The following is a 15,309-nucleotide window of genomic DNA, read 5'->3' on the forward strand; positions in this document are numbered from 1 at the left end:
AAGATCGTGGTTTTGACAGGGCTGCTTCCATCTGAAGGCTGTGAGAAGAGTCTTTTTTGTGTTTCTCTCCTAGAATCTGGGAGTTTTTCTGCTTTCTTTGGCTTGCAGTCATATACTCAGCTCTCGCCTTAATCTCCCTGTGTGCTTACCTCTGTGTCCACATTTTCCTTTTCATAGGAACACAAGTCAAACTGGATTAGCACTCATTCTAATGACCTCATTTTGACTTAATATATCTGTAGAGACCTTATTTCTAAGTAAGATCACATTCTGAAGCTGGTAGGGTTAAAACTTCTGTGTATATTTTGTGGGAGGACCACAATTCAGCCTATAACACTGAGGTACAATTGTTTTGGGACACGAGAGAAGCAGCTCTACTAGAAAGAAAAGAGAGGGCTCAGCACTGTGGCGCAGCGGGTTAACGCTTTGGCCTGAAGCGCTGGTATCAAGTGCCGGTTCAAGTCCTGGCTGCTCCACTTCCGATCCATCTTTCTGCTGTGGCCTGGGAAAGCAGTAAAAGATGGCCCAAGTGCTTGGGCCCTGCACCCGTGTGGGAGACCTGAAGGAAGCCCTGGCTCCTGGCTTTGGATTGGCGCACCTCCAGCCGTTGCAGCCAATTGGGGAGTGAACCATCGGATGGAAGACCTCTCTCTCTCTTTCTCTCTCTCTCTCTGCCTCCCCTCTCTCTGTGTAACTGTGACTTTCAAATAAATTAATTAAAAAAAAAAAAGAAAAGAGAAGCTAATGAACCAGCAGATAAAGCTGTGTGATGTAAAAAAGAAGAGTTGTAGTAGGAGAGCTGAAAGGGCGTTGTGAGATGTTGCCTGGAGTTTTCATCCCAGCTATCAGCGAACAGCAATGTGGGTGTTCCTGTCCAAAACTATACTAAATGTACTTAATGTCAGAAGGCATCAGTCTTTCATCATTTGCTGCAGAGTAGACAATGATCCCTGTTTATGAAAGCCATTCTCTCCCATCCCTCAGCTGACTCTGAAGGATTTCAGAGTAACATTGGGTAACAGTGTGAATGTAGGATCAGAGGAAGTAGAAGGGGAAGAAACTGACACAAAACAGATCATGCTACTTCTTTCCAGCCACAATTGTGGATCAGACCAATGTGGGAGTGGGGACCCATGTCCAAATAGCACTAACATATAAACTGGGATTAAACTTCCAACACATCAAATTTTGGTGACATAGTCAAACTGTAGCAAACACTTTAAAGTATAATTGAAAATTTGCTGGTAGCTGTGTCAGGTAGTTTGAAAATGGAAAACTCAAAGGGACCCTTGTTTCACAGAATAGGGGCACTCACACTTTTGTGAGTTTTACATCCAGGATTTCTACCAGGTTCTCACTGTAAGGATCAGAAAAATATGTCCTCTGGCAGTGGAAGGGAAAACTATTTTGAAATGTGCCCCGAGTTTTTTGCTTTCCTTAACAATGCATGCTTTTAAGGAAAACTATTTTTACCAGAGCCTAACCCAAGTGGAGGAATGGAATCACTCAATTCCATTCTAGTCTAACCTTACAAGGGAGGATAGACAGCACATAAGAAAAGAAGACTTATATCAGTCAATGTAAGTAGAAGGGCAGAACTCTGAGAGGATAAATTTAAAAATATATACAGATCAATAATACTGTAATAAAATGAAGGATGCTTTTCATGAGCTCATAAGTAGACTGGATAAAGCTAAAGAAAGAATCTCGGAACTTGATGATGTGTCAGTAGAAGCTTCCAGAACTGAAATGCAAAGACAAAAAGAATGAAACAGATGAAACAGAACTATGGGGCAATTACAAAAGGCGTAAAGTTTGCATAAAGAGAATATCAGAAGGAGAAGAAAGAAAAAATAGCATTAGATCAACAGTTTGAGGCAATAATGGCTAAGGATTTTCCAAAATGAATGACAGACATCATCCAGGAAGTATAGACAACCTCAAGCAGTGCAAATGCCAAAAAACTTCATCTAGTCATATCATATTCAAACTGCAAAAAACCAAAGACAAGGAGAAAATCTTGGGGCTGGCTCTGTGGCATAGTAGGTTAATCCTCCACCTGAGGCGCCGGCATCCCATATGGGCGCTGGTTCTAGTCCCGGCTGCCCCTCTTCCAATCCAGCTCTCTGCTGTGGCCTGGGAGGGCAGAAGAGGATGGCCCAAGGGTGTGGGCCCCTGCACCTGCATGGGAGACCAGGAGGAAGCACCTGGCTCCTGGCTCCGGATCGGCACAGCTCCGGCCATTTGAAGAGTGAACCAACTGAAGGAAGACCTTTCTTTCTGTGTCTCTCACTGTCTGTAACTCTACCTGTCAAATAAATAAATAAAATGTTTTTTTTTTTTTTTAAAAAAAAGAGAAAATCTTGAAAGAAGTTAACAGTACAGGTTGGGGAATACCTCATCTGTGGAGGTACAGGATAAGAGTTATATTGAACTTTTTTTTAGAAACCATGCAAGAAGAGGGTGGAATGAAATATTTAAACATCAAGGGGATTTGTTGCCAATAGACCTGCTGCTATGGGTTGAGTAGGACTTGTATCCTCAAAACTCATGTAAATGTTTAAATTCTGAAATCTCAATGTTAAGGGTGGATGGATTAAGGGTAGAGACTTGATCTCAATGTAGTGTCTGAGAGGTATGTCTGGCAGGGGTCTTTAGGTCACTAGGGGTTTGCCCTTGGAAGGTGTTTCTCACAAGAGAGTTGATTATTTGAGTTTCAAGTTTAACTTACCTTTCCTCTTTGCTTCCCGAAGGCTTACCATGTGATTGTCACTCTGGATCTGCCAGGAACAGCCTCTCTAAGACACCTCCAAGCCATGAGTTGAAGTCAGCCTTTTTTTTTTTTTTTTTTTTTGACAGGCAGAGTTAGACAGTGAGAGAGAGAGAGAGAGACAGAGAGAAAGGTCTTCCTTCTGTTGGTTCACCCCCCAAGTGACCACTACGGCCGGCGCATTGTGACCAGTGTGCTGCACCGATCCGAAGCCAGGAGCCAGGTGCTTCCTCCTGGTCTCCCATGCGGGTGCAGGGCCCAAGGACTTGGGCCATCCTCCACTGCCTTCCCGGGTCACAGCAGAGAGCTGGCCTGGAAGAGGGGCAACCAGGACAGAATCTGGCGCCCCAGCTGGGACTAGAATGTGGAGTGCCGGCGCTGCAGGTGGAGGATTAGCCAAGTGAGCTCCTTTTGAATATTTTAGTTAAAGTAACAAAAAGAGAAACTAATACATCTACCACGCAAGAAACATTAATGGAAGATTTTCATGGGGAAGGAAAATTATGTAGATCAGAAGTTATTGAAAAAAAAGGAAGATCTTCAGAGGAGGAATAAATGAAGGTAAAATAAAATCTTTTTTAAAAAAGATGTATTTATTTATTTGAAAGGTAGAGTTCAGAGAGGGAAGGTGAAGAGGGGGACGGGGAGAGAGAGATGTCTTCAATTTGCTGGTTCACTCCCCAGATGGCTGCAATAGCCAGGGCTGGACCAGGCCAAAACCAGGCACCTGAAACCTGATCTGGGTCTCCCAGTAGGTGGCAGGGGCTCAAGTACTTGGGCCATTTTCTGCTGCTTTCCCAGGCACTTTAGCAGGGAGCTGGATTGGAAGTAGAGCATCTGTGACTCAAAACAGTGCTCAAGTGGAAAGCTGGGGTCACAGGCGGTGGTTTAACTTGCTGTGCCACAGTGCTAACCCCTTATTTTTCTTATTGTTAATTGACATAACAGATAACAGTCTGTGGAAAATAATAATAATCATAACATTTTATCCCACAATTATAAGTTATGGATAAGTAAAATGAATGACAATGATGTTATTAAAGAGAGAGAGGAAAAAGAAATACTCTATAGATGGCAGTGGCACTACTCATGAAGCAGTACAAAGTTGCATAAAAGTGAACTTGGATTAGTTGTTAGTGTATGTCACAAATTCTAAAGCAACCACTTAAACTTTAAACAAGAAATCTAATTGATGTGCTATGAGAGGAGAAAAACTGGAATCAAATAAAATGCTCAATTTAAAACAGAGAAGGCAGAGAAGAGTAGAATTTTAAAAAGGAAGAAAGGAAGGGAGCAGAGTGAAGAAAGGAGAAAGGTTAAACAGGGTTAATGAATAGAAAACAGTTAAAATGATTTAGACCATATCAAACTTTTAAGTAACTAAATATAAGACATTCCAAAAAGGCTACATGTGACCAGAAAAGCAATAATACATGCCTACGATATTATGCAGGGATAGAAAAAAAAAATCTGACAAAGCAGTTTGGCAAATAGAGATTTGAGGAAAATTAGATTTTCTACTTGTACCCCCACAAAGTACTACACATTTATGTTTTATATATGTGTATATATATCAAAATATATATGGTAAAGAAACTATAACATTTTTAAAAATGTGCCAAATCATTATATAAAATCTTGTTTTCATGGTTGGAATAATACTTCTTACTTGGAATATAAGGATGCATAATTCTTCAATCCCTTCTTGGTACTTCTTTTCTTCTGTTATTTTTTAAAGCTTTGTTACTTAGGGGCTGGCTTTTTTTTTTTTTAATTGTTTATTTACTTATTTGAAAGCCAGAGAAACAGAGACAGAGAGAGAGCGCACACAAAAGTATCATCCATTCATTTGTTCATTCTCCAAATAGCCTCAACAGGCAGAGCTGGACGAGGCTGAAGCAAAGAGCCAGGGCCCCATCTACATCTCCCACATGAGTGGCAGAGGCCCAAACACTTGGGCCATCTTCCACTGCCTTCCCAAGCACATTAGCAGGAAGCTGGATTGGAAGCAAAGCAGCTAGGCTCAAATGAGCACTCACATATTGGATGCTAGTATGGCAAGGAGCAGCTTAACCCACTGCACCTTTTCCTCTGTTATTAAAATGCTTTTCCAGCTTCAAGCTTCTCTTCAATTCTGAACTTTCCTATTCTTGGTTTTCCACAATTACTTACACAACATAAACTTTACTCTTATCTTCTCCGTACTAATCCTCTCATACATGTTAACAGCTGATGCTTTAGTTCATCCTTTTAACAGATAAAGAAGAGCACTTTAAGAGGTGCAATCTCATTTTGAAATGTTTGTAAATAAACTTGGAAGATGATTTAAAAAATGAATACAACTTTTTTTAAGACACGAACTATTTCCAACAAAAGTATTTTTAAAAAAATCAAAAAACACTTAAAGATTTTATAGTAAAAAATACTAATTAAAAACTACCTAAAATTCTTTTTGATTCAAGAATATTTGAACTGAGGTAATAGAATATTGTATGTAGGCACATACTGAGAGAAAAAACAAGTGATTTTTTCCCATTCTTTGATAGTTTTACAAAAATGTTTGGTAGAGGTATTTATATAAAATATAAAATAACTGAAATATATAATGTTGTTTATAATTTATCACAAATTAATCCATACTGTTTCTACATAGTAACTACTAAACCAGTTATCTCTTTATAATTACACAAAACAAAGTCAAGCAGAACAGAGAAGGAAGATAATATTTAATAGGAAGACAATATATTTATAATAACCATGTGGGGTGTTATAAACTGTTAGGCTTTATTACTATTGTTAACTTATACAAATTCAAAATAAATGTGAGATACAACAACTGTTTTGAAATACTACTTCTTATTGTAATTCAAAAAAACATATTGAGTATAAGGTGAAAATGATTTTACAAATCAACCACTTGTCATTTAACATCCCAAATTATAAACTTAATTGCACTTATGTCAATAGTAAGTTCACAAAGAGTACAAGAGAAAATTCAAGTGAAGCTCTCTTTCTCTTTCAATCTCATCCCACTCTTCCCTTACTATACTTCTTTCAAGTGGGAGTCATATAAAAATTTTTTTCTGCAGGAACTAACTCACTTCCTAGGATTAGTACAGCAGTATACAAATTCAGTGAAAAAAGTGGCTTTAAAAGACACTTGAGATACATTAGAAGACAACCCAAATGTGAAAAGTTGTTTTATTTGGCCTATTCACCTTACATTTTAGTGTTGCATAATTATGCTGTTAGACCCTCGGGGTGAGGATGCTAACACGTCGAGAGGCACACCCCAGAGACTCAGATTCCAGACCAGCTGATGCAAAAGCAAGGGGATTTATTTGGCGTCTGTGCAGACGGGCCTCCTGAACTCAGGAGTCCGGAGAGCGCCCCCAGTACAAGCCACACGGTTTATATACCCGCAGCGACCAATCCAAAGCACTATAGAGTCCATGCACACAGCAGTCCAATCCTCGAGTTGTTCATGTGAAGGGCATGCGTCTTCTATCCAATCAGCTACGGGATCACATGGGAGGCATGCACCTCGTCGCCATTTTGTTGTTTACTTCTTTGGTAGTTCCTGCCAGCGCCATATTGTTCACCCTGAGGGGGGACGACGTCTCTTTCCCTTTGTTCCCCTGGTGGAAGAGCGGCGTCCCACCTCCCACACCTTTATTTGAGTATTAGGAGGTATACAAACTGGGTTAGGTCTTAGCACAGCCAGGCACAAGTGTCGCAGCTAGCTAAGCATAGGGTCCCTTATTTTATAGCTGCACCTAATTTTAGCTTTGGGGGAAAAAGTTTAGGGCTGTAATTTTAAACTTTAATTTTTATTTGGGGCAAAGGTAACTTCTTGTTTTTAATGGTATTGGCTTAGGTCACTCCATCTTGGTTTGATTTTTAAGGTTCTTCAATGCAAATTTAGTACATATGTGTAGACTATCACTTAGGTTAAGCAACAGTCAACTGTTGCCTTCCTTTGACTGTTATAATAGTTGTTTATAGATAAGATCAGATGGAACATGAGTTCTCATAAAATTTACTTACAATTTTTAGAAAATATTTTAACCACATCTTAAAATACTTGGTTCATTACTATACAGCCAACTAAAGTGGAATTAAAAAATAAAAGGTGTTATTTGGCAGGCAGCTGGCGACTTGGCCATTTTTGTAAGTTCACTTAAAGAAAAAATGCAAGAAATTTCTATGGTGGCCTCTTCTGCATCCCAAGCTTTCACTCTTTGAAAAAAATGCATGAGGCGGCTGCCACTATGGCATAGCCGGTAAACCCACTGCCTGTGGCGCTGGTATCCCAGATGGGTGCCGTTTGAGTCCCACCTGCTCCACTTCCAGTCCAGCTTCCTACTAATGTGTCTAGGAAAGCAGCAGAACATGGCCTAAGTCCCTGAGCCCCTGCACCCACAGGGGAGACCCAGAAAAAGCTCCTGGCTCCTGGCTTTGGATTGGCCTAGTTCTGGCCCTTGTGGCCATTAGGAGGTGAAGCAGCGTATGGAAGATCTGTCTCCCTGCCTCTTCCCCTCTCTCTCTGTAACTTTGCCCTTCAAATAAATTAATAATTTTTTTTTTAAAAAAGCATGGAGTTATTTTCCTTTGGAAATAATGCAGGCTACATATATTTTAATATATAAAAAACAGAAAATATGAGAGTACAGATAATTTGTGATTTTTTAGGAGAACATCAGAACCTATGATGTTTGAAGTCAGATGATCTAAAATGTTAACGCATGACACAGGCTTCTCATAGATATCCTGAGGACTGCTCAACTGCCTCATGGTTTTGCTGTCTTCTCCTTTCAATTAACTGTGTTTATTAACTGCTTACTCAGTGGTTGCCACTGCAGTAGGCACATGTGGAGTTATACAAGGGAGACTTCATATTAAATTGTCAGGGCTTCAAGGTCTTCATGATCTGATATTAGGCACTGAGGGCAAGGACATAACAACACCCATGACTGTACTTGGCAGAGAGGGTGGGAGAACATACTTTGTTTCCTCATGGTGAATGCAAGTGTGGGCATCGATGGTGGGAATAAGAACAGTAGTAGGATGATGAGCAATGGGACAGGGATCGTTGCACAGAGTTTTGAGCATAATTTTGGGAGAAAGGTGGTTTTTGATTTATCCAAACAGCAAGGGAGTGGATTGAGCCCAGAGGATGGCAGTTTCCTGCACATGGAGCCATTTGCTGTAGGACCTAACAGTAGATGCATCAAAGTTTGACTTGGGTTTAGCAGGAGGACTGAAAATAAGGTTTCTTGTGGCTGTGCTTGAGATACACTGGATGGGAAGAGGTTAGGTGGTAAGGGAGGCTGGTACAATGCTGGGTACTAACGGCAGTTAGAACCTGGACTTGGGCTACAGCTATAGAGGATATGGAAATTTTCAGATGACTCGGGAGGCTATATGACTCCACTCAACTTAACATCCAAATACAGTATTTAAAAAATCCTTAGCGGAAACATTACCAAACATTTTGCCTGTTGTCATAGATACTTCGGGACTGAAAGGAAGAAAAAAAGTAATTCAGAGGGAACACGAGATGGCAGCAGTTATATCATGTAAAAAGAAAGATGGGGGAAAAAGAAACATTTAAAATTATTTTTAAAATCAAAAATATGTAGCACTTTATTCTCTGCATGCTGTATCCCTTTTCAGTAGAAAGATTACTCAGTCATGGGTTTCATGCTTCACAGCACATCTGAGCTTCATTCTGACTACAGCAGAAATCCTACCCTGTTACATGTGAGTGTCTCCTAAAATAAAGCTGTTGCTGTTTTCTGCAGATTACTGTTCTTCTGTGTTATCCAAGGCAGAAGAGTTCTGTATGGTGCAAATTTGTTTCAAACGTTCCAGCATAGCTTTTTCTTCCTCTTCTAGTGTCTCCTCATTCCTCATTTCCCACCTAAAAGAGAAAGCACATCTTAGTATTTTTATAACTTCCAAACTACAGTCACTGGTATTGAGGAGTCTGTTTCTTCCCATTCATTCTTTACTGACTACCACTTGGGAACCTGATTCACTGGCGCTGCTTCTACACAGTGGACTAGGAGAATTGAGAGGAAGGTAGAGGCACACTAGCTCTGCTCCAGGAAAGTTTTAAAACAATGTTTCAAATGAGGTCTCTGTATTTCCTAAATTTGAAAAACAAGGGTAAACATAGCAGTTGAGACGCTGATTTAGACACCCGCCAGAGTGGCTGGGTTCAGCCCCACTCCAGCTCCTGACTCCAGTTTCCTACCTATGCAGACCTGGAAGGCAGTGGTAATGGCTCAGGTAACTGGGTTTCTGGCACAAACATGGGAGACAGATTGTATTCCCGAATTCTGGCATTGGCACATCCAAGCGTGAGCTATTGCAAGACTTTGGAGAGTAAACCAGGGAGGAGTTCCCTCTGGCTAGCTGTCTCTTTCTGTGTATGTCTGTCTATGTCTCAAATAAAGAAAAATAAATATAATAGTAGTTTTGGTAGCATTTTTCCCTCACTGATACACATGGATCAATGGCTTTAAGAAGCAAGGAAGTTTGCCAGGAAAACCTTAGCAGTCATACTAAGCTGGATATACCTTAAGGACCTAAAGAGCAGGCCAGTATTTCCCTACAAATAAGATCAGATTTGAAGAAATCAAGTTAAATTACCCAAGAAAAACAGCCAATTGTTAGCAAGAACTTTTACTTAAAAAAAAAAAAAAAGACATGAGGGGCCAGGGCTTTGGCGTAGTAGGTTATGCCTCTGCCTGCAGCGACAGCATCCCATACGGGCGCTGGTTTGAGTCCTGGCTGCTCCACTTCCAATCTTGGAAGGCAGCAGAAGATGGCCCAGGATCAGCCCAGCTCCGGCCAATTAGGGAAGGAACTAGCTGATGGAAGACCTCTCTCTCTGTCTTTCCCTCTCTCTGTCTTTAGCTCTGCCTCTCAAATACATAAATAGATCTTAAAATTAAAAAAAAAAAATGTAATGAAAGACTTTCCAATTCTGAACAATAGGAAAAAATATTAGAATCTTCAACTATGTATTGCAAAGTAACTATTACCCAATGGCCCAAGTATACTTCGTCATTTCTTTTCCTCCACCTCTCTTCTATATAGCATGTCCCTGGGATTAACCAGGGAAGATGGAACCCTGCATCCCAACAAGGAATTTCTGCAGGAATTTTCTTCTGCTTTCCTCATTCCTGGTTCTTCCACCCCCAATCCACCCCACCACAATAGGCTGTCACAAAGGGTGACAAAACTAATGCAGGAGGCTGGTGTTGTTGCGTAGTAATTTAGGCCACCACGTGCAAGGCCAGCATCCCAAATTGGGGCACCAGTTAGAGTGTCAGCTGCGCGACTTCCAATCCAGCTCCCTGCTAATGGGCTTGGGAAAGCAGCAGAAGATGGCTCAATTGGGTAGGCCTCTGGCATCCACAGGGGAAACCTAGATGGAGTTCCAGGCTCCTGGCTTCAGCCTGGCCCAGCCCTGGTTGTTGCAGCCATTTGGGAAGTGAACCAGAGTATGGAAGATCTCTCCTTTGTGTGTGTGTGTGTGTGTGTGTGTGTCTCCCTCTCTTCTGTAACTTTGCCTTTCAAATAAATAAATCTTTTAAAAAATGTTACCCAAAAAATAAACAAAAAAATGTTACCCAAAATGTGCTAATATTAAAAAAAACCCTAAGGATAATATAAGTATACAGTTAACAAATACAAATGCAAGAAATTAAGTTTGCCTTTTAATCCTCCCATGTAAAGGTGTTAATATTGTCTAAGTAAATGAATTATTTTATGTCAACAGAACAAAATATGTAATAGGCACATAAATATTTTGATCATTGTCTCTACTTGTGAAAATTGAAAGCAGTCTCTCCGCTTCATTAAAAACCTGTATAATTAATGTAATTTAAATGAATTGTATACATAATTGAATTCATAAGGATTTTTTTGAAGCTTCATGACAATTATAGGCACTCTACAGTATAATTGAGCAGTTAGTAATTAATGATAGCAGGCAAAGTTATTTACCTACCACAACCTCCTTATATTTTGGGGGAGCTTATTAAGAAGACATCATCATAAGAAACAAAGACAGGAATAGGTGAAAAATAGTATAAAAACTACATTTTTTTGAATATTTCAACTCTGAATAAAAGTATTAGAGATTTGAAATGCATGTTTATCACAAGCATTGTTATATTTCACATCTAAGTTCTTAAGAGAAGTTTAGTTTCATCACATTTTTAGATTTTGTTAACAATGCAGAAACAAATCAATTCTGTCAAAAAAAAAAAACAAAAAACCACAACTTTTAGAAAGGAAAAATCTATCAATTTGTTAAACAGAGGTGACTAAGCAAAGTGTTCCCATTTCCTTGAATACATTTAACACCTGTGGTAGGAGCATGTCTCTTCAGAAATCAGAAAATGTTGGCCCAGGGTATTCTAGTTCTCCATGAAAAGTATGAAGTGACTACATATACATGTTGTTGTTGACTCAAGTAGCATGCCCTCTTGCACTATGGCTAAATTCTTCATCTGCCTTCTTGGTTAAGGAACTGCAAACTGGCCCCTACTTCAGCTGCTGGTAGTTGACTGTGTTGTGTCCTGAACACTGATAAAGAGCAAAATCCCATTAAAGCCTACTGATCTGTAATATAATCTCAACTGTCTTCTAGAATGGGCTCCATGTGCATGGCTTCTGGATAAGCAAAAGTGGGATTTGGCCTGTCCTTGACTATGGGTTCTTTTCCTATCCGAACAGAACAGAGGCATTAAATCCTGGTCTGAGAAACACTAATGGAGTCAGCAGGCCCAACCTTGCCCATTGGCACCATTCTTATGTACTTGAGTGTTCCTAGCTGGGGCACATCATCCTGGGTTCACGTATTCATGCCTGGGCCACAGTTCCATGCCTGCTACTCTTTATGTTTCATTAATGTTAGCTACTATAATAGAACTCTTCAATGTGCCAGACTGTGGGCTAAAAGCTTTCTATTTCTGCTCTCCTCCATGAGCAACAGTGAATTTGTGGTCCCTACAAAGAGATCTTGAGATGTGCAGAATAAAAAGCAGTTGCAGATCAGCTAATAGCTGTTCTAGTGATGAGTTTTACAAGAAACTTGTATTTGGATGGCTGTGTGCCAGAGCCAATGAGGAGAACCACACCGGGGGATACGTTTGAGCATGAAATATGTCCTTGGTAGCTCTGGTCTAGGTTGTCTCAGAAGCATGTTCTGGGGACTTGCTTGTAGGAAGGAGAAATCAGTACCAGATAGATGAGAAGGGCTACAGTCTGGAGGGTGAGAAGTATTTTGAGCCATTTACTCTACTGTCTGCTGGGAAGAAAACATCTAAAATCTGTGAACTCAAAAGTGTCTTGAATAAGAAAATCAGTCCTGAAATCAGTCTCTGGGTTGAATCTAACCCTACCACTTACTTGTATCTCTTCAGGTAAGTGCCTTAACCTCTCTGTGCCTCAGGGCTACCATCTTTGAAACAGGGTCAGCAGAGTTGGACTGGAACAAAGGCATACTCATTTGTTTATGGATTTTTGTCTATAACTGATTTCTCTCAATAATATCAGAGTTCAGTAGCAGCTATTCAGACCAACTGAGATTGTACAAGGATACTTCAAAAAATCATGGAAAACGGAAGTAAGGGAGGCAGGTATTAGTCTAGCAGGAAAGAAGCTAGTGTTCCACATCATAATGCCTGGGTTTAAATCCTGGCTCCAGCTGCTGACTCCAGCTTCCTGCTAATGCAGACCCTGGAAAACCAGTGGTGATGGCTCAAGAATCGGGTTCCTGCCAAGCATGTAGGAGACATGGATTGTGTTTCTGGCTTTCAGCTTCACCCCCAGTCCAGCCTCAGCTGTTGTAGGCAGTAGATGGGAGATCTATCCCTATCTCTGTCTCTCAAATACATTTTAAAAAATGGAATTACAGGATAAGTTTCTCTTGGTGAAAAAAGATTAAGATCATGTATATGAGGGGTCTTACAAAAGTGAAAAATGTGAATTATGAGAAAACTATGCATGGATTTCAACAGTGTGTTGTTTTTTTTTTTTCACCAAAAAAAGCCTTATTTAACTACATTATTTTAACAGACTTTTTGTAGTACCCTCATATGTCCCACAAAACTGAAAATGTTTACTTTTTGGATTTTCACAGAGAAAGTTCACCAACCGTTGCTGTAGACCAGTGATTCTTGACTGGGGTGAGATTGCCTCTCTCTGGGGAAATGCGGTGGACATTTCTGGTGGACACTATCAACAAAGCTCTTCTACCAGGATCCAGAGAACAGAGGTAGCAACATCTTTGATACGTGACATTCCCACACAGAGTTTTCTTCTAGTCATGTCCATGGTATCCCTGCTGAAAAACACTGGCTCTACAGTCTCCAAGCAACATGAATACTAATGGGAATACCAATATACTAAGATCCCCTTTCTAATTCCCAATTTTAATTGAGATAGTTTTATTGTTTCATTACTTAGAATATTCTTTGTTGCAAGCTATGTGGCCTTGGGCAAGCCAGGGAAGACTGTCTCCATTTCCTTACCTATAAAATGGGAAGACTAACATGGCTGCTTCATAGAGTTGTAATTAGGGTAAAATGAGTAAGTACACATCAGATAACTTACAAATGCCTGGTTCACTGATAAGTATTATTATTAGGCACATTGTTTATGGGTAAAAATAGGATAAAACCTTCTGTAGTGGGTTAAACAAATAGTGGGCTGTATTTCTCATATAACAAGAAATCCAGAATTGGCATGGGTTAAGTAGCTTAACAACAGCTGGGCTAATGTCTCTATGGTCCTCCTATACTTTACCTCATGGTACCAAGGTGGTTACTGTAGCTTCTGCCATCACATCTTTTTTTCTGGAGAAAGTAGAAAGAAGAAGGCTGTACTTGTTTTAATTTATCAGGGTAAAAGAACTTTCCCCAAATTCTTCCTAGTAGACATTGGAATCATTTTGTCTAGGTTTGAATTCTGCCTCTGCCTCTTACTAGCTGTGTGATAGTGGACAATTTCCTAAATTCTTGGTACATCAGTTTTCTCATATGCAAAATAGGGGATACTAGCTATTTTATACTTCAGTGCATTGTTGCAACGATGGTTGAGCAATGAATACCAGGTGTTTCATGATGCTAGTCTTATTTTGGGAAACTCTATTTGTATCAAGTGGTTTCCTTAGATTTCCTGTCTTGCTGGTTTTTCTCCTGCCCTGAGTCCTTCACATTGTTTTATGTGATAAATTTTCTCTTATAAAAACGAGTGTGGAGGTTGCAATAGTTTGCACATGATTTGACTCCCCAAACTCAGGCAGACATTTAAGCCCTGAAGTCTTACATCAATGGTTCATGCATTAGTGTTACCAATTTTTGAGCCGGGATGATGGGTAGATCCAATTATGATGTCTGAGAGGGGGGCAAGAGGGAGGTCTTTAGTTCATAAGGCCTTGTTCTTGGAAGGTAGTTCCCATGAGAGAATCCGTTATTTTTTTAAAAAAGATTTATTATGTTTTTGTCTGGGGGTTTTATTTGTTTTTTTGCTTTGTTTGTTTTGGTTTTTTTAAAGATTGATTTATTTATTTGAGAGCCAGAGTTATAGACAGAAAGAGGGAGAGACAGAGGGGTCTTCCATCCACTAGTCACTCCCCAAATGCCCGCAACAGCCGGAGCTGGGCCAATCTGAAGCCAGGAGCCAGGAGCTTCTTCCAGGTCTCCCACATGGGTGCAGGGACCCAAGCACTTGGGCCATCTTCCGCTGCTTTCCCAGATCAGAAGTGGGGCAGCCAAGATTCTCAAGCTGGTACTCAAAAGGGGTGCCAGTGCCAAAGGCAGAGGCTTAAGCTACCATGCCATAGCACCGGCCCCGAGGGTCGTTTATATAATCTGTTTGGCCCAACTAACTGTTCATTTTCTACTTCCTGGCACACCACATGACCTCTCTGCATGAGTTCTGCCGTCCATCACCTTCATCAGATGTCAGGTGACCAATGGGGCCACGTGGCCTTGGGCTGTGAACCTCTAAAACCATGAGCAAAAATAAACCTTTTACTTTATAAGTTAGCTCTTCTCAGGCATTTTAGTTGTAGTAATGAAAAGCTGACTCATATATAGGTGAAAGGAAATTGCTAAGTATTACAATGGTCTCACTAGTATTCAGTTATACGTATCTATGATCATGTTGTCACTCCTTCATCTTTCATGAAGGAGACATTTCATGCTGGTCCACTTTGTTCAGCCTGCAGTGGTCAAGATTGGTGTTGTTTCCCTATAATCCCTTTGTTATGTTTTCAAACATAATAATGGCATTTGATTATATTATTGACACTTCTCCTGAAACGTCGATAAAATATTTGAATATGAAAAGGTAATGAAATAAGCCTCCTGATTCGATGTTATTATTAAACACTTATGTAGCACTTTATATTTGTAAACTGTTCTACTATTATTTATTAGTCGTTTGTACTATTCAGCAACATTAACCATCTGTCCACACTAATGAGTTCAAATTGTCTACCAGTTGGTAGCTGA

General features: G+C 40.1%; 1 protein-coding gene and 1 long non-coding RNA gene across 9 annotated transcripts in view; one reads left to right on the forward strand and one right to left on the reverse strand.

Moving 5' to 3' along the window:
- Positions 1 to 15,309, forward strand: part of LOC138845140 (uncharacterized) — a 35,481-nt gene that overhangs the window by 19,326 nt on the left and 846 nt on the right. Inside the window, exon 2 of one of the 2 annotated variants that reach the window (XR_011381932.2) lies at positions 12,933 to 13,067. This is a non-coding gene — a long non-coding RNA (uncharacterized LOC138845140). Of the gene's footprint in view, positions 1 to 12,932; positions 15,150 to 15,309 lie in introns of those variants that run through there. The other variant, XR_011381931.2, reaches the window with a different exon arrangement.
- The window catches only part of KIAA0825 (KIAA0825 ortholog), a 443,996-nt gene continuing 434,218 nt past the window's right edge, over positions 5,532 to 15,309 (reverse strand). For 6 of the 7 annotated variants that reach the window (XM_017344597.4, XM_017344595.4, XM_051853958.3 and 3 more), the window contains one exon: positions 5,532 to 8,693. In XM_017344597.4, coding sequence (XP_017200086.4) covers positions 8,576 to 8,693 — 118 coding nt within the window. In that variant the 3' untranslated portion in view covers positions 5,532 to 8,575. The remainder of the gene's footprint in view (positions 8,694 to 15,309) is intronic. The other variant, XR_016220532.1, reaches the window with a different exon arrangement.

Source organism: Oryctolagus cuniculus, chromosome 14 (assembly GCF_051225735.1).
Source record: "Oryctolagus cuniculus isolate XC-2025 breed Fujian yellow rabbit chromosome 14, ASM5122573v1, whole genome shotgun sequence".
Classification (NCBI taxonomy): Eukaryota; Metazoa; Chordata; class Mammalia; order Lagomorpha; family Leporidae; genus Oryctolagus; species Oryctolagus cuniculus.